Here is a 27,658-nt window from a genome sequence, read left to right as displayed (position 1 = left end):
ACTAAATAACCAGAAACAAAACAGAATAGCTCCCAGAGCCACGACAGTGACCAAACACACAGCGTACCTCAGTCTGGACCAGCTGGACCGGCTGTGAGCACCCCCCAGAACTGTGAGTTCCCAAAGCTGCAGCGGCCAGCTCCCCTCCCCCACAGGCTGCTTCCCAGAGGGGAAAGGAAAGGACTTTACCAGCAGCAGGGACTGGGCACAATCAAACGCCAATTGTGGAACTGATTAACAAATTCTGACTACTAAAAATAGGCCCCCAGCTTAGGTGAACCTGATCAAAGTGGAGGTTGCTCATTTTTGCCCCAGTGCCAAAGGGGCAAGACTGACAGTAAAAGGCGGGGGGGGAGAAGGAAACAGAGGTTTTTGTGGCTGTGTATCTACAAAGGCTTGACTGCCTCTGGATACAGTGGCAGGACTTTTCAGGCTGCAACTGCCCCAGCCATAGGCAGAAGTGAGCTCTTTTGGGGGCTTATCTGGAGCTTGTGCCTTCCCCAGGGGAGGGGTGACGCCCCACCCAGGTGGAATCCCTCCATCAAGGAATTCAGACACCAGGGCTTGGTAATTTGAAGCCATTAAAACCAGCCTACAACCTCTCCTCTGTCTCCACCACACCCCCAGCAGGGAGAGTCTGCCGAAGTTAAAGGTACCGCATCATCTTATGCTGGTGGGACCTGCAGTCAGACAAGCACCATATATTGGGCAGGATAAGAAAAACAGTGTCCAGAGACTTCACAGGAAAGTCTTTCAACCTGCTGGGTTTCACCCTCTGGGAAAACTGATGCAGGTGACTCTTTCCTCCTGATAGGAGGGGTGTTTGGTGTGGAAAATCTGGCTGGGGTCTATAATATCTAAGTAGACCCTCCTAAGTGTGTGTGGGGGAAAGACACCACACAAGCAGGGCAAGAAACAAGAAAACAAGAACTGAAAAATTCTCCTCTGTTAAACAAAACTTAAGCTAAAGGTCCAGATAAAGCTGAATGGAATGTCAAAGAAAAGATAGACAACAAATTCATCCAGCAAGAAAACCCTAGATAAAAGAAGTGAAAGCAATCTCCAGAATAAAGTAATTAAAGTAATTAAATGCCTAGACGCCAGCAAAAAATAACAAATCACACTAGGAAAATTGAAGATATGGCTCAGTCAAAGGAACAAACCAACAATTCAAATGACATACAGGAGCTGAAACAATTAATTCAGAATGCACGAACAAACATGGAAAACCTCATCAAAAACCAAATCAATGAATTGAGGGAGGATATAAAGAAGGCAAGGAAAGAACAAAAAGAAGAAACTGAAATTCTGAAAAAACAAATCACAGAACTTATGGGAATGAAAGACACAGTAGAAGAGATGAAAAAAACAATGGAAACCTACAATGGTAGATTTCGAGAAACAGAGGTTAGGATTAGTGAACTGGAGGACGGAACATCTGAAATCCGACAAGAAACAGAAACTATAGTGGAAAAAATGGAAAAATATGAGCAGGGACTCAGGGAATTGAAAGACAATATGAAGCACATGAATACACGTGTTGTGGGTGTCCCAGAAGGAGAAGAGAAGGGAAAAGGAGGAGAAAAACTAATGGAAGAAATTATCACTGAAAATTTCCCAACTGTTATGAAAGACTTAAAATTACAGATCCAAGAAGTGCAGCGTACCCCAAAGAGAATAGATCCAAATAGACATACTCCAAGACATTTAATAATCAGAATGTCAGAGGTCAAAGAGAAAGAGAGGATCTTGAAAGCAACAAGAGTAAAGCAATCCATCACATACAAGGGAAGCCCAATAAGACTATGCGCAGATCTCTCAGCAGAAACCATGGAGGCGAGAAGACAGTGGGATAATGTATTTAAATTATTAAAAGAGAAAAACTGCCAACCAAGAATTCTATATCCATCAAAACTGTCCTTCAAAAATGAGGGAGAAATTAAAACATTTTCAGACAAAAAATAACTGAGAGAATTTGTGACTAAGAGATGAGCTCTGCAAGAAATACTAAAGGGAACACTAGAGACAGATACGAAGACAGAAGAGAGAGGTGTGGAGAAGAGTGTAGAAAGGAAGACTATGAGTAAAGGTAAAAAGAAGGAAAATTAGATATGACATATAAAATCCAGAAGGCAAAATAGTAGAAGAAAGTACTACCCATGCAGTAATAACACTGAATGTTGATGGATTAAACTCTCCAATCAAAAGACATAGTCTGACAGAATGGATTAAAAAACAGGACCCATCTATATGCTGTCTCTACTCAAAGGACACAAGGCCAAGGACACAAATGGACATTTACATACCAATGTTTATAGCAGCATTATTAACAACTACCAAGAGTTGGAAACAGCCAAAATGTCCATCAACAGACAGTTGGCTAAACAAACTGTGACATTTACATAAGATGGAATATTATGCAGCTGTAAGACAGAATAAAGTTATGAAGTATGTAACAACATGAATGGACCTTAAGGACATTATGCTGAGTGTGATTAGCCAGAAACAAAAGGACATATACTGTATGGTCTCACTGATATGAACTGACATTAGTGAATAAACTTGGAATATTTCCTTGGTAACAGAGACCATCAGGAGATAGAAATAGGGTAAGATATTGGGTAATTGGAGCTGAAGGGATACAGATTGTGCAACAGGACTGAATATAAAAACTCAGAAATGGACAGCACAATATTACCTAACTGTAATGTAATTATGTTAAAACACTGAATGAAGCTGCATATGAGAATGATAGAGTGAGGAGGGCTAGGGCATAAATGAAATCACAAAGAAAGACAATAAAGATTGAGATGGTGTAATCTAGGAATGCCTAGAGTGTATAATGATAGTGACTAAATGTACAAATTTAAAAAATGTTTTTGCATGAGGAAGAACAGAAGAATGTCATTACTGCAGTGTGTTGAAAATAGATGGTACTTAATAGTTTAAAATTTCAACTAATGTGAGAGACCAAAGCAAAAAATGTTTATTTGGTACAAATGTTTATTTGGTACAAATCTATACTTTGACTAGTGCATCTCCTAATATAACTTATGTGGATAGTTGATTGAACACCTTAAGTACATGGAAGTTTGTATAGGACATGAGATTTTGTTGGTTTGTCCAGATGATGCCCTGATGAATCCCAGAGTGATTTGATCAGTGAGCAGAAAAGTATTTGCAAAGTCTCCTTCAGGGAATGGTGAGAATGGGGGAAAACTCAACTTCCCCAAGTTGAATTCTTGATATTCTCACAAGCAGTGTGGACAACCAAAGCTATAGGCTGAGCCCCCAGTCTTGGGGTTTGTTCATATGAAACTTAACCCCACAGGGGATAGGTCAAGCCTACTTAAAATTAAGCCTAAGAGTCACCCCCAAGAGAACCTCTTTTGTTGCTCAGATGTGGCCTCTCTCTCCAGCCAACACAGCAAGCAGACTCACCACCCTCCCCCTGTCTACATTGGACATGACTCCCAGGGGTGTGGATCTTCCTGGCAGCATGGGACAGAAATCCCAGAATGAGCTGAGATTCAGCATCAAGGGATTGAGAAAAACTCTAGGATGAGCTGAGACCCAGCATCAAGGGATTGAGAAAACCTTCTCCACCAAAAGGGGGAAGAGGGAAATGAGAGAAAGTGTTAATAGCTGAGAGATTCCAAACAGAGTCGAGAGGTTATCCTGGAGGTTATTCTTATGCATTAAGTAGATATCACCTTGTTATCCAAGAGGAAGTGGAGAGGCTGGAGGGAACTGCCTGAAAATGTAGAGCTGTGTTCCAGCAGCCATGTTTCTTGATGATGATTGTATAATGATATAGCTTTCACAATGTGACTGTGTGATTGTGAAACCCTTGTGTCTGGTGCTCCTTTTATATACCATGTCAACAGATGAGAGGAACATATGGAATAAAAATAAATAATAGGGGGAACAAATGTTAAAATAGATTTAGTTTGAAATGCTAGTGATCAGTGAAAGGGATCAGTAAGGGCTATGGCCTGTAAAAATTTTTTTTCTGTTTGTTATAGTTTTCTGTTGTCTTTTTCTTTCTTTTTCTGAATTGATGCTAATGTTCTGAGAAATAATCATGATGATGAATATGCAACTATGTGATGATATTGTGAATTGCTGAGTGTATGTGTTGGGAATGTTTGTTTCTTGTAATTTTTTTTAATTAATAAAAAATTTTTAAAAAAATCACATGCATTTTTTTAATTCCTTTAAAGTTTTAAATGGAATAGGTTCATGATATCTTTGAACCTGACCCTGGATCTGAGGGTGAGGCCCTTCAAATATAGGAAACATTTGGAAATCAACTGTGTTGTCCCCGTTTTCTCTAGTCACATGTAAAGTGCCTTCCAAAGGAGTAAATTCTTTCTCCAGAGGAGCAGTGGGAAATACAAGAGCAGTTACACAAGGGCCATGATAGTCATTCAAAAAAGTAATGTCCTTTTCTCCGGGTCGCCGTGGCCTCATATGAGACGGGCCCACATTCGGGGAAGCAGTAGCATAACATAAATTAGGCAGTGTCTCCTTCATAGAAAGTGTGGTCAAATCAGGATAAGTCATTAAAGGCAGACCAGGAAATGCCAGAGGAAGAAAAGGAGATGCCAGAGGAAGGGTATCATCTATTTCTGGCTTATCATCCTTCCCCTTTTTATCATCTGTTGTAGAATAAGGAGGGTCAATAATGGCAACAGAGGAAAAAGATTCTTGTACTGACTGCGCCATTTGGACAAATTCATGATCTGGAGAAAGCTGATCACAAATTAACATCCACAAAGTAAAAGTACATATAGGAATATGTTTAGAACCAAGATTGTCATATCTGCTTTTTAGCTGTTCTCCTACTTTTGCCCAAGTTTGAGGATTAACTGTACCTTCTTCTGGAAACCATGGGCAGCAATCCTGTACCTGACTAAGAAAAGTTTCTGAGACTGAGGAAATTTAATTCCCCTAATAGACAGAATAGATTTTATCATCTGAGTATAGTTTCCTTTCTGCTGAACTTGAATTCCTCATGTTTTACACCTAACTTAAAATACCTCCAATTCGCTCCTTACCTTTTTTGTAGCTCTTTGTAGCTCTGTAGTATTTGTAGCGGACATCCCTCGAGCTTCTCCTCACTTTATACTTTAAGATTTCCCCTATCAGGTCCCTGTTCAGGTGCCAATTGCCGAGCCCAGCTCAAGCAACTGTTCAAACATGGTCAGAAGGGGCAGTAGGAGATTGAGAAAAAGTACAACACAGAGTTTAAGAGAAAGTGGGGGCTTTTGCCTGACTGAAGACAATGACCACGAGAAGCCAGCACAAGTTTATTCTATATTGTTTGACAACAGAAATCTAGATAAGGCAGTGCAGTACATGAAAAGGTGCTCGACGTAATGAATAGGGATGCAGAATTTTCTTGAGAACAGAGTGAACATTAATTAGCTTGCTTGAAACTGCAGAGGCAGTTTCTCACAGTAAGGCTGGATTAGATAAGGCACAGCCCAGGCTGGACCTCATCACACAGGAGACCAAAGGGCCATGCCTCCAAGGTTACTCTGATGTGGCCTTGCCAGCAGTCAGTGGCCTGCTTCATGAAAAACCTGACCTGGGCCCCAACAAGACATTTCTGCAGAGAGAACATACAAATGGCTAAAAAAAACACATGACAATACACTAAAAATCACTAGCTATTAGGGAAATACAAGTCAAAACCAAAATGAAATATCATTTCATACCCACTAGAATGGCTACTATTAAAAAAAAAAAAAACAGGAACTACAAGTTTGGAGGGAATGTGGAGAAATAAGAACATCATTCATTGCTGGTGGGAATGTAAAATGGTACAGCTATTCCAGAAGATACTTTAGCATTTTCTCAGAAAGCTATGTATAGAATTACCACATGACCTCACAATTCCAGATCCAAGCATATACTCAGAAGTATTAAAAGTATGGGCTTAAAGGGCAGTGCAATGGTGGCTCAGTGGCAGAATTCTAGCCTGCCATGCTGGAGACCCAGGTTTGATTCCTGGAGACTGTGCATGAAAAAAAAAATTTGGACTTGAACAGATATTTGCACACCGATGTTCATAGCAGCATTATTCACAATTGCCAAAAGATGAAAGCAACCCAGTATCCATCAGCCAATGAATGGGTAAACAAATGCGTTATATATTTACAATGGAATATTATTCAGCTGTAAGAATGAATAAAGTCCATGATACATTAGACATCATGGATGAACTTTGAGGACCTTCTACTGAGTGAAATAAACCATACATTAAAAAGACAAATATTATATGATTTCACTGATATAACCTAATTATAACAAGCCAATTCATAGGTTTAGAATCTAGATTTCAGGTTACCAGGGGATAGACTGGGTGTACAGAATGGGGTGTTGATGCTTAATTTATACAGAATTTATATTTAGGTTGATTGCAATTGTCTGGAAATGGATGGTAGCAATGGTAGCACAATATTGTGAATGTAATTAACAGCAATGAATTATACAGGTGAATGTGGTTAAAAGGTTATATATATTACTAGAATAATATTAAAGATAAAACATAGGGCTGTATAACACAGTGAAACCCTATGGTAGATGATGGTCTATAGTTAATAGCAAAAATGGGAAACTATTCTTTCGTTAACTATAGCAAATGTATGGCACTAGTACAAGATGTTAATAATAGGTTGTTATATAGGAAAAAATATACTAAATGTAAAGCATGGACAATAGTTAATAGTATTATTTTAATAATCTTTCATCAATTGTAACAAAGGTAACTACTATGAAAAATATATATAAATATATTTAAAAGTGCTACCATCAGTTGTAACAAATGTTCCCTACCAGTGAAAGGTGCTAGGATGGTATATAGGAATCTTGTATTTTATGCATAATTGTTCTGTAAACCCACAACTTCGCTAATTAAAAAGAAAAATTCTCAATATATTTGCCTAGGAACACCTTGTAGAAGATAAGTTTCTAAATGACAAAATTTATGGGCAACTTATTGTATTTATGAGCAATAATGGTATTTGAAATCCGGCAGATGATTCCGTTCTTTTATTTTTATTTTTAGCTTTATCTATAAGCGACCCATCTTTCAGAAGCAATGAATTATCCTGGATGTCTTTTGCTTCCTTTCCTATTCGAAAGAAGACCCATATTAAATTACAATTCCAACCTCTTTCTGCAGATGGAATCCTATTTTATGTTGCACAACACTTAAAGGCACAATCAGGTAAGATTGGCAGATCTTTATTTGTAGGTTAAAAAAAGATCTTAATGAATTTCTAATAGTCTAATTATTAAAGAATGGGTGAAAGTATTTTTATGATTTCAGTCACCTAACTATAAATTATTTAAACACTTGATACTTTTATGTTCTAGTGTCACAGCAAATATATATTTATGAATTTAGTCTCTCTAAATACCAGTGCTAATGAAATGGCAGGAGCTTTGTTGGAATTAAAGTTAGCAAAATCTAAACATATTTAATGCTCAACTTCATAACAACCTGATCAAAAAGGGGGCTGAAGTCAGGCATGAGAGACCTATGTCAAATGGGACAAAATATGCAATTAAAAGGTAAAGGAGAAGGGTGCAAGGGTAGAATTCTCACCGGCCATGCAAGAGACCTGGGTTTGATTCCTAGTCCATGCACTTCCCAAACAAACAAATGGAAAACCAAACAAAAATTCAACAAATGGTGCTGTAATAACAGGATACTCACATGGAAAAATAATGAAATGTGACCCCGGCCATTAAGCATACAAAGGGAAAAAAAAAGGTAAAGGAAAGAAAAGCATGACTGATATATTTCATACAGATTTATCCATATTTATAGCTCAAAAACATTCTTCGTTATTCTGTCATCTAAATAGTAAACCTAGGATCCATGTTCCAAAATAAATTTATAAAAATGTCTTTGAACCATAAAAGATTCATAGATAGCATAAAAAATATGCAATAAATATATCCAGGTGGTATGCTCATTTTAAAATCAAGGCATTAAAAGACAATATCAGTTATATAGCTCATTAAAGAAAACCCCTCAAGGTTCATGTAAGTACGACCTTATACGAATAGGGCAAAAAATCAAGTGATATTCAGGATTGTAACTGGCAGGGACTATTGTGCTATTGTTTTATAATTAGTATGCTGGATACATATTTATATTTACATGTATAAAATGCAAAGCTCATATACACTAACACACATTAGAAGGTGTAGTAGTTAGGCTCAGGTGTCAACTTGGTCAGGTGATGGTACTCAGTTGCTCTGTTGCTGTGGTCTTAAATCATCAGCATGTGAATTTTACCTATGGCTAATTTTATCTGTGGTCAGCTAAGGGGAGTGCCTTCTGCAATGAGTGACACTTAATTTGATTAGCTGGAGGCTTAAAAGAGAGAGGTGGGAAGAGAACTGAGCAGTTCAGCACAGTTCGAAGGAAATCCGCACAATGCATCTCAGAGCTCAGAACCAGCTCAGACCTAGATGTTTGGAGATGCAGAAAGAAACTGTCCAAAGGAAAGCCATTTGAATGCAGAAGTCAGGAGAAAAACCCAGCAGATATCATTGTGTGCCTTTCCAAATTAGTAAATTTGTAACTAAATAAATCCCCTTTGTAAAAGCCAACCCATCTTGAGCATACTGCATTCTGGCAGCCTTAGCAAACTAGAACAGAGGGCAGGGGCACAATTTCTTATTAACTTTTAATCAATGGCATGTATTTCAATTCATGGACAGTCACTTACCTTTTACTGCCATTAGAAAATACATTTATTTGTTTCATGTCACGATTATTGCTGCATCCAACATTTATGTAAAGAAATCATAAAAGCTTTAAAATATTTAAAAACCTAAGCCTTACATTCTTAGATTAACCTAAAGAAAATTATCAGACGAAAAGCACAAACTTATTTGAGTCAAGTAATATAATAAGTTTATTACATAGCTTATTTGAAGACTGTTTCTTTTATTTAAGGTGCATACGGATACAGTATGCACCTTTACTTTGCACCCTCTCTAAAGGATATGTCTTATGTATATGTTAAACAAGGTGCTCTGCTAAGAGGAGCTACTAGAAAAAAAAAAAAAAGCCCAAACATTTAATACAAAAAAAAAAAAGACATTGAAACAGTACCTTCTTCACAATGTCAAAATAATGCAAATTTAGCTAGCAGGAGCCAATTAGAACCTCATATGTGGAAAACCAAATTCTTAACAGTTTCTGTATCTCTATAGACATTAATAACATGAAAAATCTCAAATAGTGTAAAATTTGAAACAAAATGATAATTGTCTCAATTGACTTCAGATCTCTGACTTTGGAAAGAGACTTTAAATTGATGATAAGACTCTGGTTCCTATTCATCTGTTTCTACCAACACCTTAAAATTAGTTTTTGGCATATAAAAATTATCAGTATTGTGTTACGTGCAAATTAGAGGGCCTGAATTCATGTTGATATAATTATAATTGTCTCAAACAAATGTTTATCAAGAAAAAGCCTAGCCATCCCGTGTGAAATTAAAGTATATGCAAACAGCTAAACAATGAGAGAATAAATTAAAATTACCTTTTCTTTCCACTTCTAGAGAAAAAAAAAGTATATCAAATCTTGTGTATTTAGCTTTTTCACAAATGTTAGGTCCTACAAGGTTTCTATGTCCCATAATTAAGGATGGTGAGGTGGAGGCAATCACGTCATCTTTTCTCTTTGAAATTATCATCTCTTCTCTTTGAAATTATTTGTTATGGTATTTCACTGCAAGACTTTTTACCATAGAGATACTGCACAACACATTAAATAGCAAAAGAAACTTCTTCCATAATTCTGTGAAAGGGAACTGCTTTGTGTTCACTAGCAAGAAACAAGTATATAAAGTGCTATAAAATTTTAACATCAATAATGCTTCACTGTTCCCGTGTCTGGTGGCATAAAAATATTTCAACTTATCTAATCTGCATTTAATGTCTTGATATAACCTGAATATTTGTAATGCTATTACTCTCCTTTTATACTTAAAATGATGTTTGTGTTAGAAATTAAATGCTAATAAATTGAATTTCTTCCTTTTCTTGGGAAATATTTTTTTAACTATTTTTACCTTATTATAGGAAAAAATGTTTTACTTTTTGCTTGCAATCTAAAGCTAGTATTTGAGAAACATTCTAGAGTCATTTTACCCTAAATTTCACAAAGGCATTTCAGCAATTATTTACTGAGAGTCTATTTATGCACCAGGCATTGTCCTAAGTGCTAGGGATAAAATGTTGGCCAAATCTGACAGACTCTGTTCTCATGAAACCTATGAGCTAGTGAAGGCTGCAGATAACCAAATAATGATAGATGTAATGATGTAAAGGATTTATATTCACTGGAGTTTCCCTATGGAAAAAAAAAATGATAAAAGCGGGAGAACCATACTCTACATAAGTCTCACTTTTCTTGGGTGGAAATGAGAGGTGTAGCACTGCAGAGCTGCCAGGTATTGGCAACCATCCTAAAATGCTCTGGTGTGGACACGGGGAGTAGAAAGAAAAGACACCACTTGTGGTGCATGGTGGTGCCTGGCACTGCAGTGGGAGTAAGAGGAAAAAGGAGGCACACTGAGCACTTAGTCATCCTGAATGAGGAAAGGGAAGAAAGTTTTCTTAGGTGCCATGTGTGAAATATTAGGAGGAGGAGATGTTTTGGAGAAGATTCCTGCATAGTACACTGTGTAAAACCCCTTTGCTACCCTCTTGAAAGCAATTTTACATTGAAGAGGTATTCTTTTGCCAGTCTTTTAGGGTTGTATTTGCTTTTCCTCTCAATGTCTCTTTACAACTTCATATAGACACTAAACCATATAGGGCCCCAACATTTGTTAAGGATTGTTCACACAAAGTTTTATGATTATAAGCTGAGATAAATATTCTGAAGGAGGGCAATCTGGTGCTATTAAAGAACTGACAGGAAAAAAACCTCGCCCTCTGGAGCTATTTCCTGCTTCTGAATTAATCAGGGCAATTTCTTGGAGTAGAGTGGCATCTACATTTAAGGTGACTTTAAAACATCCAAATAGAGATGTCACATTGAGAGTTATGTACATAAAAGAGCTTGAAGCCATGGGCATGGGTAGAACTTTGTTTGGAGAGCACACAATATAGGAGTTTTTGAGCAGTACCACTATTAGCTTCTTTCTTATTTTTTCTCTCTTGTCTAGCTCCCCAATCTGTCAAAAAATAGAATCAGTGGCTTGGAGTAAAACATCTAAAATACTCTTTTGTTTTTACATAGTCTTACTTAAAATCACTCCTTGTTTTAACTTTGTATGACAATACATTCACAGTGTGAAATATCTACAAGCAGGAAAAATTTATGAGGCCAGTTCCTGATCAAAATGATAGAATACAGGACAGCGATATGTGTATGAATGTATACATGTATGTTTTGATCTGCAAATGGAAATAAAACTTTTTTTTCTTTTCCAAACCAAAACTTGAGTGCCTTTTCTGTGTAGGGGGATATTTTGTTAATGACATAACATTTTATTAATTGTATCATGTTTTCCTTGACAGGTGATTTTTTATGTATCTCTTTAGTAAATGGCTCTGTCCAACTTCGCTACAACCTTGGTGACAGAACTATCATTCTAGAAACTCTCCAAAAAGTAACTACTAATGGAAGTACTTGGCATGTGGTTGAAGCAGGAAGAGTTGGTGCTGAAGGTTACCTTGATCTCGATGGGATGACTGTAACAGAGAAAGCCACCACTAAAATGAGTTCCTTGGACACAAATACAGACTTCTATATTGGAGGAGTGACATCCTTAAATCTTGTCAATCTCATGGCAATAGCAAATGAACCTATAGGTTTCCAAGGTTGTATCCGAGAAGTTATTATAAATAATCAAGAATTACAATTAACTGAATTAGGAGCAAAAGGTGGTTCAAATGTAGGTGACTGTGATGGGACAGCTTGTGGGTACAGTGTGTGCAGAAATGGAGGTGAGTGCATAATAAATGGCACAACTTTTTCTTGCAGATGTTTGTCACATTGGGCTGGAAATACATGTAACCAGTCAGTGTATTGTTTGAATAATCTGTGCCTCCACCAATCTCTGTGTGTATCTGACCAATCATTTTCCTACAATTGTTTGTGTACTTTGGGTTGGATGGGAAGACACTGTGAAAAGAAAACTTCGTTTTCAATTGCAAAATTTATGGGTAATTCTTATATTAAGCACATTGATTCAAATTACAGGATGAGAAACCTTAAGTTCACTACTGTATCCTTAAATTTTAGTACTGCTGAAAGAGAAGGCTTAATTGTTTGGATGGGAAAAGCTCAAAATGAAGACAATGATTTTCTGGCAATTGGTTTCCATAATCGGACCCTGAAAATAGCAATTAACCTGGGAGAAAGAATCTCTGTGCCTATGATCTATAGCAATGGCACATTCTGTTTTAACAAATGGCACCATGTAATTATAATTCAAAATCAGACTCTTATCAAGGCCTATTTAGATGACAATCTAATTCTCTCTGAGGATATTGATCCACACAAAAAATTTGTTGCGCTAAACTATGAGGGTGTTAGTTATTTAGGGGGGTTTGAATATGGGCGAAGGGTAAATATTGTTACTCACGAGATTTTTGAGAGAGATTTTATTGGCAAAATTAAAGATGTATTTTTTCAGGATCGAAAAAAAATTGAGCTAATTAAGTCAGAAGGATACAATATTTATAATGGAGATGAATAAAATTAGGTCACACAAACTAATATGTGCAATTTTAATATTATATGTTAATATTATACATATATATGTAAAACGTTACTTTGATAGTTACATCTTGAGTAGTAATTAACATGGACACTACCCCTGCCTGAAAGAGCTTAAATGTTAACATATCTTTTTTTATAAACTTGTAATATTTAGCTAAAGAAAAGGTTTTGGTTGTTTTTCAAATATTTATCTGTACATATGTTGATTCTTCAGTTTTAGCCCCCTTTGTTCATTTGTTTATCCATCTGTGAATTTTTTTTTTAAATAAAATTCAGGTGGAAATTAATGTCACAGGTCCTTGGATAAATAATAAAATAATGCAAGTTATTTAACCAAGGGAAAAGTAAAAATTATTCAAGAAAGGAAATGCAATGGTATTATATGGCATGACTCAGTTATGAATATTTAACATGATCATAATATTGTAAAACTTGAATAAGAACATAAACCAAAAATCATTGGATGAATCTGGGAAGAGGAAAGGTGAGGTTGAGTGGGCTTGTGAAAGCTGCCACCTTCCATAGTAAGACATTAATAGATTTTTAAAAAATAGATTTTAGAAATCACTTCAAAATATGAAAGCAAATATCCTAACCCACGTTTAAAAATAACTGAAAGTGGTTTTACCCTGTACAGTAGTGCAGAGGACTGTTCATAAACTTTGTGGAACTAAATTGGCTTTTTAAACCATGTATTTACATAACTTTTTCCAAGATCTCAAAATTCGGCACAAAACAGGTTCTGAATGCCATTAAAAATTATCTGTACCTTTAAAAGTATATGTTTAGAAAGTATATTGTGTCCAAACAAGTTATTGATTTAACTGTAAGTGGCATTTATATTTTCCTACTCCCACTTTGCCACTGCAGATTGAAAAGTGGGCTTAGTATTTTCGTTACTATTTTCAGAATGTATCTTGCCACCAAGAAAGCAACAGGTAGCACATTACTGACATGAAGCACTAATAGCTAGAATAGGAATATGTGGAAAAAACACACAATCTTGGTAATAAGCAGAATTTAAACTTTAAAAGGAAAAATAAGTAAACATCAAGCAAATGGAGGAAAGAATTTACAGTTATGGGGTTGAGGATGTAGGTTTAACTTCTCAAATGCTATTAATAAGTAATATCTGCATGTGCTGATTCATTTATTAAAAAAAAAAACTAGGTAAGTAATTTATCTTCATCATTTGAAGAATCATAAATAGCAGCGTTTGGGTCCTTGTTATTTTAGCAATTCCATTTCAACCACAAAGCTATACACATCCTTGGGACGCCCTCAGACCAAAGTTCAGAACTTTGGCACCATTTAATTCAAAACAAAAAGACAAAAATCACTTAGACAATTTCACTCAATATTTGCTTGAAAGACTTTGGCCTACACTTGTTTTGATCCCCACCATTATCTTTTGACATTGAGGTGCTGAGATCATGAAGACAATCGCTGTTAAAAGATTCCTTTATGGACTGCTTACCAATTCTAACTATACAATTTTATGTATAAAGTCAAGAAAACTGTTCTAAGGAAGCTTAGAAAAGCTTCAGGGAAGTTTGCCTACACCACTTTCATCATACTAGCCCAGGACCCTGTGTTCTTATAATAGTGTGCCTTTTCTTTATGGTAGCAATTGCACTTCTAAGAGGCCCCTAGTCCTTTTCAGGAGATTCACAAAGTACTCTCCCAAAGACTAACCTGTGCGAGGCCAGATTTTCTTTACATGTTTCAAACAAGACGATATAATTCAACAGATTGCAGAAGCAGACAAGAGAATCCATCCAGCTGTCTTCATTTAAGACAGACAGTAAAGATGTGCAAAAATGAAAACAGTGACATTTCTAGATAAGTGTGATTTAGTTTGGAAGTCGTTTTTCTTAAAAAAAAAAACGTTATATTAACATGTAATAGGATTAAATATTACTTTCTAATATGCCAAATAATGATATATACATAACCCATATAAACAAAAGCTCTCTGGGGTTCTCAATAATTTGTAAGAGTGTAAAGGGGTCCTGAAACCATTAAGAATCGCTGCTTTGAAGATTTTTATGCTCAAGAGTAATCAGTTATGTCTCCTAAACTACACTGCAGCTCAGAGGTTGGAATCTTTGTTTTCCTCACCAATGAATTCCCAAACTTAACAAATGCCTACAGACTAGACATACAATAAGTATTTATGGAAGAACAACAAATATTTGTTGAAGAAATGAGTACCAAGAGATTCTCCTACTAAGTCAAAATAACTTGGTGAAACTCTTTTCACCTTAAAACATTATTCCTAGTTTTGCTCTCCTGATGATGGTGGTGTTGAAGAATTCCTACACAGTATGCCTTTACAGAACAAAGTATATATATCTTTCTCTATAGTTAATATAGAAAGAACTTTCAAGATTTTGATATAAATCTTATGTTTGCGAAACAGTGTTCAACGTAAACATGAGAGTATTTTTTAAAGTACCTAACAAAACCAAGGGATGGAATAATATTTAACTTACAACTTTTAAAGAAAAAGTTCTGGGAAAAAATTATTTTGGAGAGAAGCATGCTTTTAAAATAAATTTAAAAGTTTGGAGATTATTGGGGTGCAAGAGTAGTTCAGTGGTAGAATTCTTGCCTGCCATGCGGGAGACTTGGGTTCAATTCCCAGTCCATGCACTTCCCCCACCAAAACACAAGCAAGCGAGAAAAAAAAAAAAATTCAACAAACGGTGCTGCAATAATGCGATATGCACATGGAAGAATGAAATGTGTCCCTGCCATACAACATACCAAAAAAAAAAAAAAAGTTTGGAGATTATATATATAATTATATATATATAATTATTTCATAGAAAAAGTATTTAGGTATATTTGGAGTTACAGTGGATTCACTGCCCTTTCTATAGTACATATGATAGGATGTCCCCGATGACTCTGTTCTGAATCAGTAAGCTGAAATAGTGTATTTAGGTTTTCAAGACACTTCAAGATTGATCTATTTTTCACCTCACCCACTTGCCTCTATACATGAATCACTGAAATTCTTTGCAAAACAGGAATCAAAGATTCAATGTGTTTGGCACCCTTTTAAGGCAGTAATTAATTTTATTCATGCATTGCTGTGAGAGACAGGAATCAAGTTCAGATTATGTATTTTGTTCTTTGTAATCAGTAGATCGTAACCTATTTAAAGGTGTTTGAGGAGATGGGGATAGTGCAACTGAAATATCAAAATGTTGAAGTTTATTATTTATTTTAGTAAGATCTGATTGATTAGCAAGCTTTCATGATGCATTTAAGTTTGATTATATACTTTTAAAAAACAGCCACTGTACAAACTAAGAAACGAGTGTAAACTTACCAATTAACACACATACATAAACACATATTATGGCCCAAGTAATGTGACATTCTCATTTCTTCTCTATTATTGATATTTTTCTTAATTTTCAACATTTATTTACTATGGCCTTAGAGGTTCTACAACAAACTCCAAAAATTTAAGATTAGATTACCCTAATCTTTCTAACTAAACTGCAATTGGTGAATCAGAAGCCGAGGTAGATAGAATGGTTCCCTAAAGATGTCTATATTCTAATCCCTGTAACCTAGAAATAGAGGTTACATGGCAAAAAAGAACTAAGATTACAGATGGAATTAAGGTTGTTAATCACCTGACTTTAAAATGATTTGTCTGCATTATTCAAGCGAATCTAATATAGTCAAAGTAGAAGAAAATCAGGAGGTGACAACACGAGGAAGATTCAGCCTTATACGTTAGCTATAAAGATGGAGGAAGAAGCCATGAGCAAAGGAAAGCAACGAGCTTCCAGAAGCTGAAAAAGGCAAGAAAATATTCTTCCCTAGATCCGCCAAAAACGAATGCACTCTGCTGACACTTGGATTCCATTCAGATTCATGTCAGATGTGGTTTTAAACCATTATATTTGTGGTAATTTGTCAAAGCAGCAAGAATGTAGGAAAAATTGTGATTTAGTATGAACTTTGCAAATCTGTACAGAATCCATGAGTTCTGGGTCATGTCTTATTTTGGAAGAGGTAGGTTGCTCAGTGAAGGTTTTGGACAGATTGGCAGGATGGGGGATAAATGGCTGTGAACGGTGTGATAGTTGGGCTTCTGTTTTTCTCCTTTCTCAATTCCTAAAGCTCAATAGTCACATGGATTTTGGAGAACAGTGGAACTTGGGTAGGATTTCAGTTCTGACAATGGCAGTCTTAACCTTGAGAAAAATTTCCGACTTTTCTAAATAACCAGTTTCTTCATCCCTAAGACAAGTCCTCCTGTTTCAGGGCTCATCAAGGTTTAAGTAAAGTTCTTAACACAAGCCTTGACATTCAGAGGTTCATAGAGACTTTCTTATTGCCACAAGAATTATAAGGGGTGGACTTCAAAAGTACTTAGATACCCTCATAATATTTTACTTAGTAGGGGTACATATAAGCTGAACTTTAAAATGGTTCTAAATTCTAAAAGGTGTCAAACGATTTTTAAAAAGAATGTCTATCTTAAAACAGGAGAAAATGAAAGATGAAGTTCATTAGTTTACTAGTTCACTTAAAGCTGGTACAGATGGGGCTTAAACACTGAATGTGGCTCTGGATCTACATACTCATTGGAAACTTTTCTCATTTTCTTTCTTTCCTCACAGGAAAGTTTATCAATATATCCATACTTTCCCTACTCTCCACAATATTTCAGAGTCAGCCACAATGTGAAAGACCTGGTTCTAATGCTTAGTAGACCCTAATCTCAGGGAATAGTCATCACTAGTAGATGGTATAGCCTTGCCTATGTTAAAAAGATATATATTTCAACTTCCAATGCAAAGTGAACAATTTTGAAGTGAACATCCCAACAACATTAGAGAAAATATTAGCTAGCTAAGAAGTGGTCAGAAACTGCCTTGAAGGCTTTCTTCCATTGGCCTGATCAACCCCTGAAACAGAAATCTATGAAAGCAGACCTACTGAAAACATACAGAGTTAAAGTTCTTTTGCAAAACCTCAGCAACAATTTCTTCATAATGTTGCAAAAGTCAGTCGACTGGCCTTAGATTTAGGAATTAAATGACTTTTTCCCTAACAAGTTAATTTTCAAAAGAAAAATAGACCAAAGTTAAACAAACTTTATTTAAATACAAATCCTCTGTTTCAGAACTTTCATAATGATTAACTTCAGAGGATGGGGGGAGGGGAAAATATTGTACGTTGTTGCAAATTAGACAAAATGTTTAGTTTTGAATTCTCTCTCCTTTTCCCTCCAGGGAGTATAGTAAGGTGGATTCAATTTCAAACCAATTTTTAACTCCAAGCTTTATACTCTAGGAAAACAAACGTAATCTTCTTAATTTTGTGGCATCACATATTTTTTTCATTAGGGCAAGTAAATAAAAACACTGGTTTCTTTTTTCTTTTTGTCCCAAGTATCAACATAAATAAAAACACTGGTTTCTCCTTTTTCTTTTTGTCCCAAGTGTCAGCATCGTTTGGTAGTTACTGATTTAAATTATAGCAATCAATACAGTATTTTAGAGTAAATATTTTTAGATTTGGGTTAACGATAGCCTTTATGTGCTTTCAATTTCAAGCAAACCTGACATATGAAACTGTAGAGTTACTCTAAAAACAAATTAGGGTTAATTACATATTTTACAAAAAGATTCACATGTTTCTCTTAAATAAAAGTTTGGTGACTTTACAATGATTAGTGATTCAGTGTACCAAAATTTGATGATGTACAAATTTTCAGAAGCATACATATAAAGTGGGTTAGAATATAGCTGCAGTTTTTCAATGGTAGCTCTAAATTCTAGCCTCTTCAGAACTACATAACTGAATCTACAAAAGAACCTGTTTTTCCCTTCATTTAATGCCTGACGTAGACAGCTATGGCTATACGTTCTTGGCTGAATTAGATAAGAATAATGTCTGAAGATAAAAAAGTTTTAAAGAGGAAATTCTTATATTACTGAATTTCAAATCAAACACACAAAATAGGAGAGAAATTCTTTTATCATATTTAGAATCAAAATATTCCTTAAAATATTTACATTTTACAGTAAAAAGGATAGCAAAACACAAGATCATGTACAAGCTTAAGTATTCAAGTTTCTGAAGAGCCAAAAAGGAAAAGGAAAATAATGGCCTACTACAAAGCTGTAGTATACGGTAATAAAATGCCTACAATGGGTACAGATTAAAGTAATGAATGTACTCCTTGCTTCTGATTCTTGGTCAAAAACTGCTCAACTAAATGATTAGTATAATCTGATTATGAAGTTGCTTGGTTTTTGTAGGTCCTCTACAGTTTCTTTAAAAACAGTGCAATTTAAAACAAACTTACAGAGCACACATTACTCTCAAATTAGTCATTATATAAAGGACATTCACTAGAGGCAGTAAATATATTCCATAGTTAACCATATTTATCAATTAAGGAATAAAACTAAAATTTCTAAGCCTTTATTGCATATTAATAAAACAAATCTTTGAATATACAGCAATGTAAAACTTTTAAAAATATTAAATTCCTACAACTAAGGATAGTTGGTATGAATAAGGGATGATGAGCACTGGTACAGAGCACTCTGCACCAACACACAGAATTGGAGTTTATTGTTCTGCAAACCACCACTATTAAAAATGTAAAAGATGGCACAATCTTAGCAGGCAATATTATAAAGTTTTAAGATACAACATTTAACAGTTATTTAAATGTAATCTTGAAACAGCCTGCAAATTCTACCTTTTGCTTTTAGCTCTGTCAGTATGGTCCCTATCTTTGTGGTACCTATCCCTGTCCTTTTCACCTTCTCTGTGTTTAGTTTTCTCTCGTTCTTTGTCCTTTTCATGGTCTTCACTTTTAAGTTTATCTGGTTTCTTGTCTACATTCCTACTCTCTCTGCTTGCTTTTCCATCTGCCCCTCGATCACCATGTGATAACCGGGCCCTCTCTTTATCTTTGTGCCCTTCCTCCCTGTTTTTTCTGTCTCTGTCCTTGTCTTGGGTTCTGTCTCTGCGTCTATGCCTTTCAGATTCTTGTTCCCACTCCTTTTCATGTCGTTCTCTTTTCAAATGGTGTGAATCACTATAAAATCTCTGACGATCGCCTTTCCCCCTATTAAATTGCCTATCCAGCTGCTGTTGGTCTTGTCTACCCCAAGGGTCACTATGACGTCTTTCTGGTCTCCGAATGTCTTTAACCTGGTAAAAATTCTGTGGGCCTATATACCTTGATGCTTGTGAAAGGGGGCCCATCATACGTTGTGGTTGACCTGTCAGATGAACAACAGGTGGCCAGGGAACCATGGGATTCTGAGCAAAGCCAAAGCCTGGAGGGGGGAGTAATGGGGGTGGTAAATGTGGTGGAAATCCAAACATGCTTTGTGGGGGGAAATTAGGAGGCCCTGGGAATGGAAATCCAGGGGGACTTGACTTGAGATGTTGAAGGTTGGGCTGCTGTGGCCTCATGGGTGGAAAATTTACATTCGTCCTAGGGCTGGTGCTTCTGGAAGTAAAGGTGATGCTTTTGGAAGGAAATTCTGTTTGGCATACATTTCCAACTTCAAAATGAGACGTTGTTGCTGTCGATCCTCTTCGAAATGGGTGCACAGTTTCAATATTTTGCATTAAAATATCCTCCTGTAAAGGTTTTGTTTGTTCTGTTTGAGAAGTGTGTATGTTTTCTACAGAGGGTGAGTTTTGTGCAACCTTTGAGTTATCACTCTGCTGAACACATGAGTTTTTCTCTATAGGAGATTTGTCTTCTACATTGACTTGTTCTATTAAGTGCTCCTTGTTGTGTGACAGGCTGGGTAGGGGGTGTTTTTCTCCATTCCGGCAACTATCAACATCTTTGCTTTCTGAAGTAGTTACCTGCTGACTTCGTCCTGCTGCTTGCCTAGGATCCCTTTTTAGGTTGATAAATTGTGGGGACCGTGTCATATTGGCAACAAGGTTGTCACTGCAACTCATATTACCATCTATGTTTCCTTTTCCTACATTAGATCTGCAAGGAGAACTAATATTTGAAGTCCTATTATCTTGCGAATTACTCTCCTGATCTTGCAGCAGCTGTTTTTTTAATGGTCTCTCCTTACTTTCCAAAGTTTCCTCTTGCTTTGACTGAATGGATAAATTTGTTAGGAAGGCTTCTGTAGAAACATCTGGTGGCTTACCTCTGAGACTAAGACTTGTCAAGGGCCCTGGAGAAATGGAAGAAGACCCCACTACTGATGTTTCTTCTACTACTACAATTGAATTATCTGCAGATTCTGAAAGATTATCTACTTTAATCTTTACTTCCTTGGCTTCAACATCAGTTACTTCCACTTTATCTATTTTCTCTGCTTTCAGGTTCGTTTGCTCATTTATAAATGGAATTTCTTTAAGAGTATTCTGTTCTATCACTGACTGAGCCTGTTCATATACTTGACCAGTAGTGCCCAAAAGGCTTTGAAGTATATCATCCACAGGGAGAGGTTTATTTGCTAATTCCAGAGTTGAAGGTTGATTTTCCCAGCCAATCAATACCCCAGGAAGAAATCTTAAAGGTTTTGGTGGCTCCTGTTTGGTGACTTCCACTAAAGGTTCAATTGCTGTTGGAAGGTCTTCCTGAAGAGACTGCTGAGGCTTATTTCTCTGCTTGTGTAACACAGTTGTAAAAGAATTAAAAAAGTCATTTTCTTCCTCTGGTGCTTCTTCTGTAGAAACTTCTATTTTACTTTTTTTATCAGGGGGTAATGCCATTGGTACACTTTCAGGAGCCTCAGCTGTATGACTAGTACTAGCACTAGCACTATGCTGCCGCTTCAGTTTCTGACGAATAATTAAGCCCAACAATAAATTAGGTCTGTGCAGTTCAAGTCCTGTATAGAACCAAAAATATCAATTAATAGTCATTTCTAATCATTACAATAAAATAGTAAATTTTGCATGTGGCTTACTACAGGCTATCAAATGGGTAACTGTCCCTGACAAGCCATCTCTAGAGGTGGATTCCAAGAAAGAAAGCTTTTTCAATTTGGTCCCATTTCCCACTTTATTTCAATAATATTCTATTACTAAAATGTATACCTACCAGGTCCATCAAAAGGCACAAGAGGGTGTGGAATCTTATCTGCGGCACCCAAAGGTATAAGGTACATATCCTTAACCTGTTTCATGTTGTTAGCAGCTACCCCATAGCGCTTTCTGCTACTGAAGTATGCAAACAGCAAAGTATAAGAAATTTGATCTTCTTCAGTTACTGGTGTGAAGCGAACCACACAAATTTCCTAGTCAAGAAAAATAACAAACAGTCATGAAAAAAAAGTAAAGAAAAGCGTGGTTTTAAATACCCTTTCTCAATTAATAATAATATATTGAATTTTATAATGATCATTACCAAATAATTTGGTTTACCAACTTAAAATCAGAAGAGAATACTGGAAGGAAACAAGTATTAAAGAAAGAGCTTTGGTAAGCTACTGATGGATTTTTCTTTTTTTTTTTTTTTACTTAAAGGATTCTCAAGAAATTGAGCCCCAAGGTGACTAATTTGTTCAGGTCATATGAATTGTTAGTAGCAAAGATGACAGTAAAATTCAAGTCCTTATACATCTATACTATTTTCTGATTTCCAAAGCTAAGACCTCCACAGACAGATGCCTGTGCACTGGCACACTGGAATTTAACAGCACCAACTATGCATACTTATACACAAAAATAGAAATCTACAGACAACCCATTTTACTGGAATTACACTTAGATATAAAGTGGAAAGGCTGAGGGCAAGACCTCCCAATGCACATATGCAATAAATTCTGTAAAATATAGTTGGCTCATTCAAGAACTTTTTTGTTTGCCTCTGGGTCTCTGGGTTCTTAGCTTTGTTTTAGATAGAAAAGACATTCCTAATTTGGTATTATCTTGGTAGAATAAGAGATGGATGCTTTTTTCATTAAAGTATCAATCAAAATGGGGAGAGCATGATTTGTTGTAAAGCCTAAAATGATACAGAATCCTAGAATAAACATGTATGAGTTGAACTGTGACTTTAAGACTTATAAAAGGTCTGTCACCTAAACTGCCATGTTTTAGATTAAGAAAATGCCATACATATATTATTATACAACTATTACAGGGTTCCAATCAGTTCAAGATGGAAACATACTATAAAGTGCTGGGCAGTAATATATGGGTAGATTAAGAGCGAATCCCAAAATATCCAAGAGTAATATCTCCAATTTTTATTACAAGAAAAGTGACAGCAAATAAATGTGTTAATTTTTTATAGTACTTCAAAGTTTATTATATTCTAAGGTTGTGCCAATTTAAATTCTAAAATCTACACTGGAAAAAAAATTCATGTCAGCTTAAAATCATGTCATTTTCAAGACCACTAATCTTAAGAGAGGCAGAAAATTAATGTCATTTACTAAAGAATTATTTATCAAATATCTATAATACACTAAGTACATTTTCAAAGGAAAAACAATTTCTAATGATTTCATTTTCCTGTGAAGATTACTGTTCAGTAGCTTAAAAAAATAACAGAAAATATGGAGAAAAAAGAAAAAGTATTGTGAGAAAGGCTACCAACTATCGCCCACTATCAGTTCTCCTTATTTAATCTTATTAATAATATGAAGAAAGTTTATCTAGATGCATGGCAATCTAAGAGATTACATCTTACAGCCTCCCTAGTAGCTAATTAAAGCTATGTGACTAAGTTCTTGCCAATGGAAATTTCAGAAAGTGAAGTGATTATCACAATTTCTAGGTCTTGACCTTAAAACTAAACATGCATTCCTCATTTTTTCTCACTTGGTACAGATGAGTCAGCTCCATCCATGTTTGAATGATGAAGTTAATACTCTTGGAAATAGTAAAATAACATGAAAGAAGGAACCTGATCGCTATATGATCTTGTAGAACAAGAGCCAATTAATAACCCTGAACAATTGGCCTATCTAATATAAGAGAAAAATAAACTCCCATATTTTTTGAGGCACTACATTTTAGGGTATCTTTTGTTACAGCAACTTAGCCTGTGCCCTAACTGAAACAACTGTCTATAGGTTAGGATATGGCAAAATTCCAGGGTGAATCTCAATACTTCCTCTAAAACATTTCTTCTAAAACACTGACAGAAGCCACAAAGAAAGCATAACAGGAAAGAAAAAAAAAGAATGCTGTGCTGTTTTGAGCCTTAGCAAACTGCTTTAGTTCAGTTATGTGAAGCATATCATATTACTTTAGAATTTGTACTGGTTCCCTTCCCCAGAGGACCTTGCACAAGAACTCTGATTGGTTTACTTCCAAGCATGGAGGTATATTGAAAAACGTTTTCATTTACCTTGGTTCCTGATGCTTTTATTTTTTCCACATAATCCCAAACTGTCTGAGGTGATATCCTGCCGCCTACTTGAATACTATCTGGTAGATCCTGTAGTAAGAAATGAATGACAATCAGTGAATAGACAATGTCTTTATTATTCATAGTTCACAAAAACTTAGCTCTAAGATTAATTTGAAATGGTAATAAAAACAAGTAAATGAAATAATTAGGAAATGCATCCAAGAACATAATATAGTACAGGTATGGCAATTAAATTTTACCTCAAATGCCAACTCCAACTGATGCAGGTAAATGGCCAAAATACAGTTATTAAGAAAAAAATCTAAGGTCATGCCAGGTTTCAGCAGGAAAGAAAGCAGTGGCAAGGATACCACATTAGTAATCCAGGAAGGGTAAAAACATTTCAGAATATTAGAGGATACTGTTCTTTTTTTTTCTCTCCCTGTCTTTACCATTCTCTCTCCCTCTCTCCTCTTCTGTTCCCCTCTCTCCCTTTCTCCTTCCCATCCTTCCTCCTTTATTTCTTTCTAGTTCTTTTGTTTCTATTTATTTATTTATGTTGGTGGTAGTGGGCATTAATCAACAGCTGGATTTCAAAGGTATAGGACTTTGGTTTATAGTTCTGTTCATAGTTTATCAGAAGAGTGACACTGTTATAATACGGGATTTATTGTTTTTAAAAAAGCAGTCTCTCTGAAAACAGATAACAGAGTACACATAAAACAATTAAGAACCATGCAATTATAAAGCTTTAATTAGTATGTTACTATTTTTTTCAGGAAGACTAAGAAAAATCATAACAGGCATTATTAAATAGATGCTACTAAATTCAGTTGTGTTTAACTATTTTCAGCAGTTTAGATGGGATTTTAGTCCTAATCATAATAAAAATAAATAGAGAGTAAGATGGAGTTCTAGAAAGCACACACAGAAACTGTGGCTCATGGAAGAAAATAATAATTTTGTTTAAAATCAAAAGGGTTTCCATAGTTCTGGAGTATCTAAAAACTAGCTTTAGCAGGGACTTAAGGACTAAATTTCTCATCAGATTTTTTCAAAAAGAAGAATATCATAGGACCATTTAATTGTTAACTTACAAAATCCATATTTAAAAATTATTTACCAAGCAAACCGTATGTAATCAAAACCGCAATGCTAAACAAACCAATCTACATGATAAGTAATATTTACTGAATTATACAAATTTCAGCCTAATCCTAAATGCAAAGTTATGTTAGTCTTAAAAAGGACAGACATAAAAGATGGAAACAATCCAAGTATACATCAACAGGTGAACGGATAAACAAAATGTGGCATACACATGTGATGGAATATTATGCAGCAGTAAGAAGAAATGAGGTTCTGAAGCACATGATGCTAACGGAAATAAGCCAGACACACAAGGACAGATACTGTAAGATTTCACTAATATGAACCCCCTAGAAAATACAAACTCAGAGTCTTAAAATGTAGAAAATAGGGGACCTAGAGATAGATAGAAGCTAGAGAAGGGGGAACGGATGCATAATATGTACAGATTAATTAATGAGATTGAACGTAAATGTTTGGGAATTGTATAGAAATGGATGGTAGTTCTTTAGTGGATTTATAAGTAATTGTGTCATACTGAAAGTGAATATGATTGAAAGGGGTTGTTTAGAGCTATGACTCACTAATTGGCACCACAAATATAAATTCTTGCATGCATAAACTACTTCAAAAGTATGACACTTGTACAGAGAGTTTAATAATAGAGGGGTATATGGTAAAAACTACTTCTTGCATGGTAAAGTTTATATTTAGCAGAATATCTATCTAGTTCTGCAATAATATTAGGGGTAAATAATTGGGGGGGCAAGAATTAAGAGGAGTTTGGGATTTTCTCTTTGGTGTGAGTGTGTCTATTATTCTTCTCTTTGAAGAAATGAAATTGTCTAAATTTGCGAGTGATGAGTGTACCACTAAGTGGGGATAATGTGAAACACTTTATTTTGGACAAAATACAGGTTATATGACTATATCTCAACAAAATCTAAAGTTTCAAAATAAATAAACAAGCAGAAAGATTCAAGTGCTAAAGAAAATGTGGAGAGAGAAGTATATCTATTCAATGTAGGTAAGGTAGCAGAATGGGCAGCCCCTCCAGAGGGTAATGTAGTGAGTTCACAGGAAGCTAAATACAGGGTCACCATATGATTAGGCAATCCCATTATTCAAAAGAACTGAAAGCAGGCACTTGAATAGACATTTGCACACAATCTTTATGGTGACATTATTCAATATGCAATGGATGGAGGTGGCCAAAAGGTACACTGACTGAGAAGCAGAACAGAAAACTATGATTTAAACATATGATAGAATACTATGTGGCTATAGAAAGAAACAAAGTCAAGAGGCAAGCAACAAGGTGAACGGACCATGAGGACACTTTGTTAAGCAAAATAAGACAGAAACAAAAGGAAAATATTATATGGACTCTTCTAGAAAATACTTATAAGAAAACAGGGGCCAATATTGTAAGCTCTTACAGCAGTAACATTTATTCCTGAGCTTTTAAGTGTTATTTCTAAATTCTAAGATGCAGTACTATATATGCATATAACCTGGTATTTTCCCAGAAATTTGGGTACTTGTGTGACACCTAAGACTCAGAGTAGGAGTTCTGCAGCTCTGAAATTCAGCATTGCTAAATACAGCAACTGTTGAGGAAGCTGAAAAAGAGATCAGGCTTCAATTAGATATAAAAACAAAGCTGATCTGGTTAGGACTAGGGTAAAGCAGGATACAGGGTAAAATATGATACTGTCTATATTTTAGAACTTCATCTAATGTATGAGACCAAAGGAACAGAGTTTTATTTTGTCCAAATCCTAAATTTTCTGGAGCACACACGCTAACTTAACCTATCTGGCCAGTTCAGTTAAACAACCTAAACATATGTAGCCTAGAATTAGGAACATGGGCTTGCAATTCTATATAGCTTAAATATCCAGACACATTTCACAGTCTGTTGGGCAAAAGTACTGACAGGGCAGGCGATGGTGGTGCAGTGGCAGAGTTCTCACTTGCCATGCCAGAGACCTAGGTTCAATTCCCAGTGCCTGTCCATGTCCAAAAAAAATGTATTGACAAAGTCCCTGAGGAACTAGAAACAAAACAGGGAACTATTAAACTTTCCCACTGGTGAAACCCGATACTCTCTCAAACAGGAGTGACTCCCAAGTAAAATCATTATCCTTTCCCCTACATGGGACATCAAGTACAGGGTTCTAAGTCTCCCTGGCACCTTGGGACGTGACTCCCAGGGATGAGCCTGGCCCTGGCATGTGAGATCAACAATGCCTACCAGACCAAAAGGGGGAAAAGAAATGTAACAAAGTAAAGTAAGGTATCAGTGGTTAAGAGATTTCAATAGAGTTGAGAGGCTTTTGTGGACGTTACTCTTCTGCATGCTTCAGCTAGATACTGTTAACCGCCATGGTATGCAAGCCCCAACCAAGAGTATTCCTGTAAACCCTAAAGAACACCTAGGGCTCCATCTAAAA

At 35.7% G+C, this 27,658-nt stretch overlaps 2 protein-coding genes across 7 annotated transcripts in view; one reads left to right on the top strand and one right to left on the bottom strand.

Moving 5' to 3' along the window:
- Positions 1–15,206, top strand: part of EYS (EGF-like photoreceptor maintenance factor) — a 1,737,133-nt gene extending 1,721,927 nt beyond the window's left edge. Inside the window, 3 exon segments of the mRNA XM_077159432.1 lie at positions 7,076–7,237; positions 11,566–12,755; positions 15,195–15,206. Of these exon segments, the coding sequence (XP_077015547.1) occupies positions 7,076–7,237; positions 11,566–12,755; positions 15,195–15,206 (1,364 nt within the window).
- A 2,674-nt stretch (positions 15,207–17,880) lies between these two features.
- Positions 17,881–27,658, bottom strand: part of PHF3 (PHD finger protein 3) — a 109,818-nt gene continuing 100,040 nt past the window's right edge. For all 6 annotated transcript variants that reach the window (XM_077162173.1, XM_077162174.1, XM_077162176.1 and 3 more), the window contains 3 exons: positions 24,111–24,200; positions 21,852–22,047; positions 17,881–21,639 (listed from right to left, as the gene is read on the bottom strand). In XM_077162173.1, the coding sequence (XP_077018288.1) occupies positions 19,514–21,639; positions 21,852–22,047; positions 24,111–24,200 (2,412 nt within the window). In that variant the 3' untranslated portion in view covers positions 17,881–19,513. The remainder of the gene's footprint in view (positions 21,640–21,851; positions 22,048–24,110; positions 24,201–27,658) is intronic.

The sequence above is a fragment of the Tamandua tetradactyla genome, chromosome 5 (assembly GCF_023851605.1).
Source record: "Tamandua tetradactyla isolate mTamTet1 chromosome 5, mTamTet1.pri, whole genome shotgun sequence".
Lineage (NCBI taxonomy): Eukaryota > Metazoa > Chordata > Mammalia > Pilosa > Myrmecophagidae > Tamandua > Tamandua tetradactyla.
This window is presented reverse-complemented; position numbering and strand designations above follow the sequence as displayed.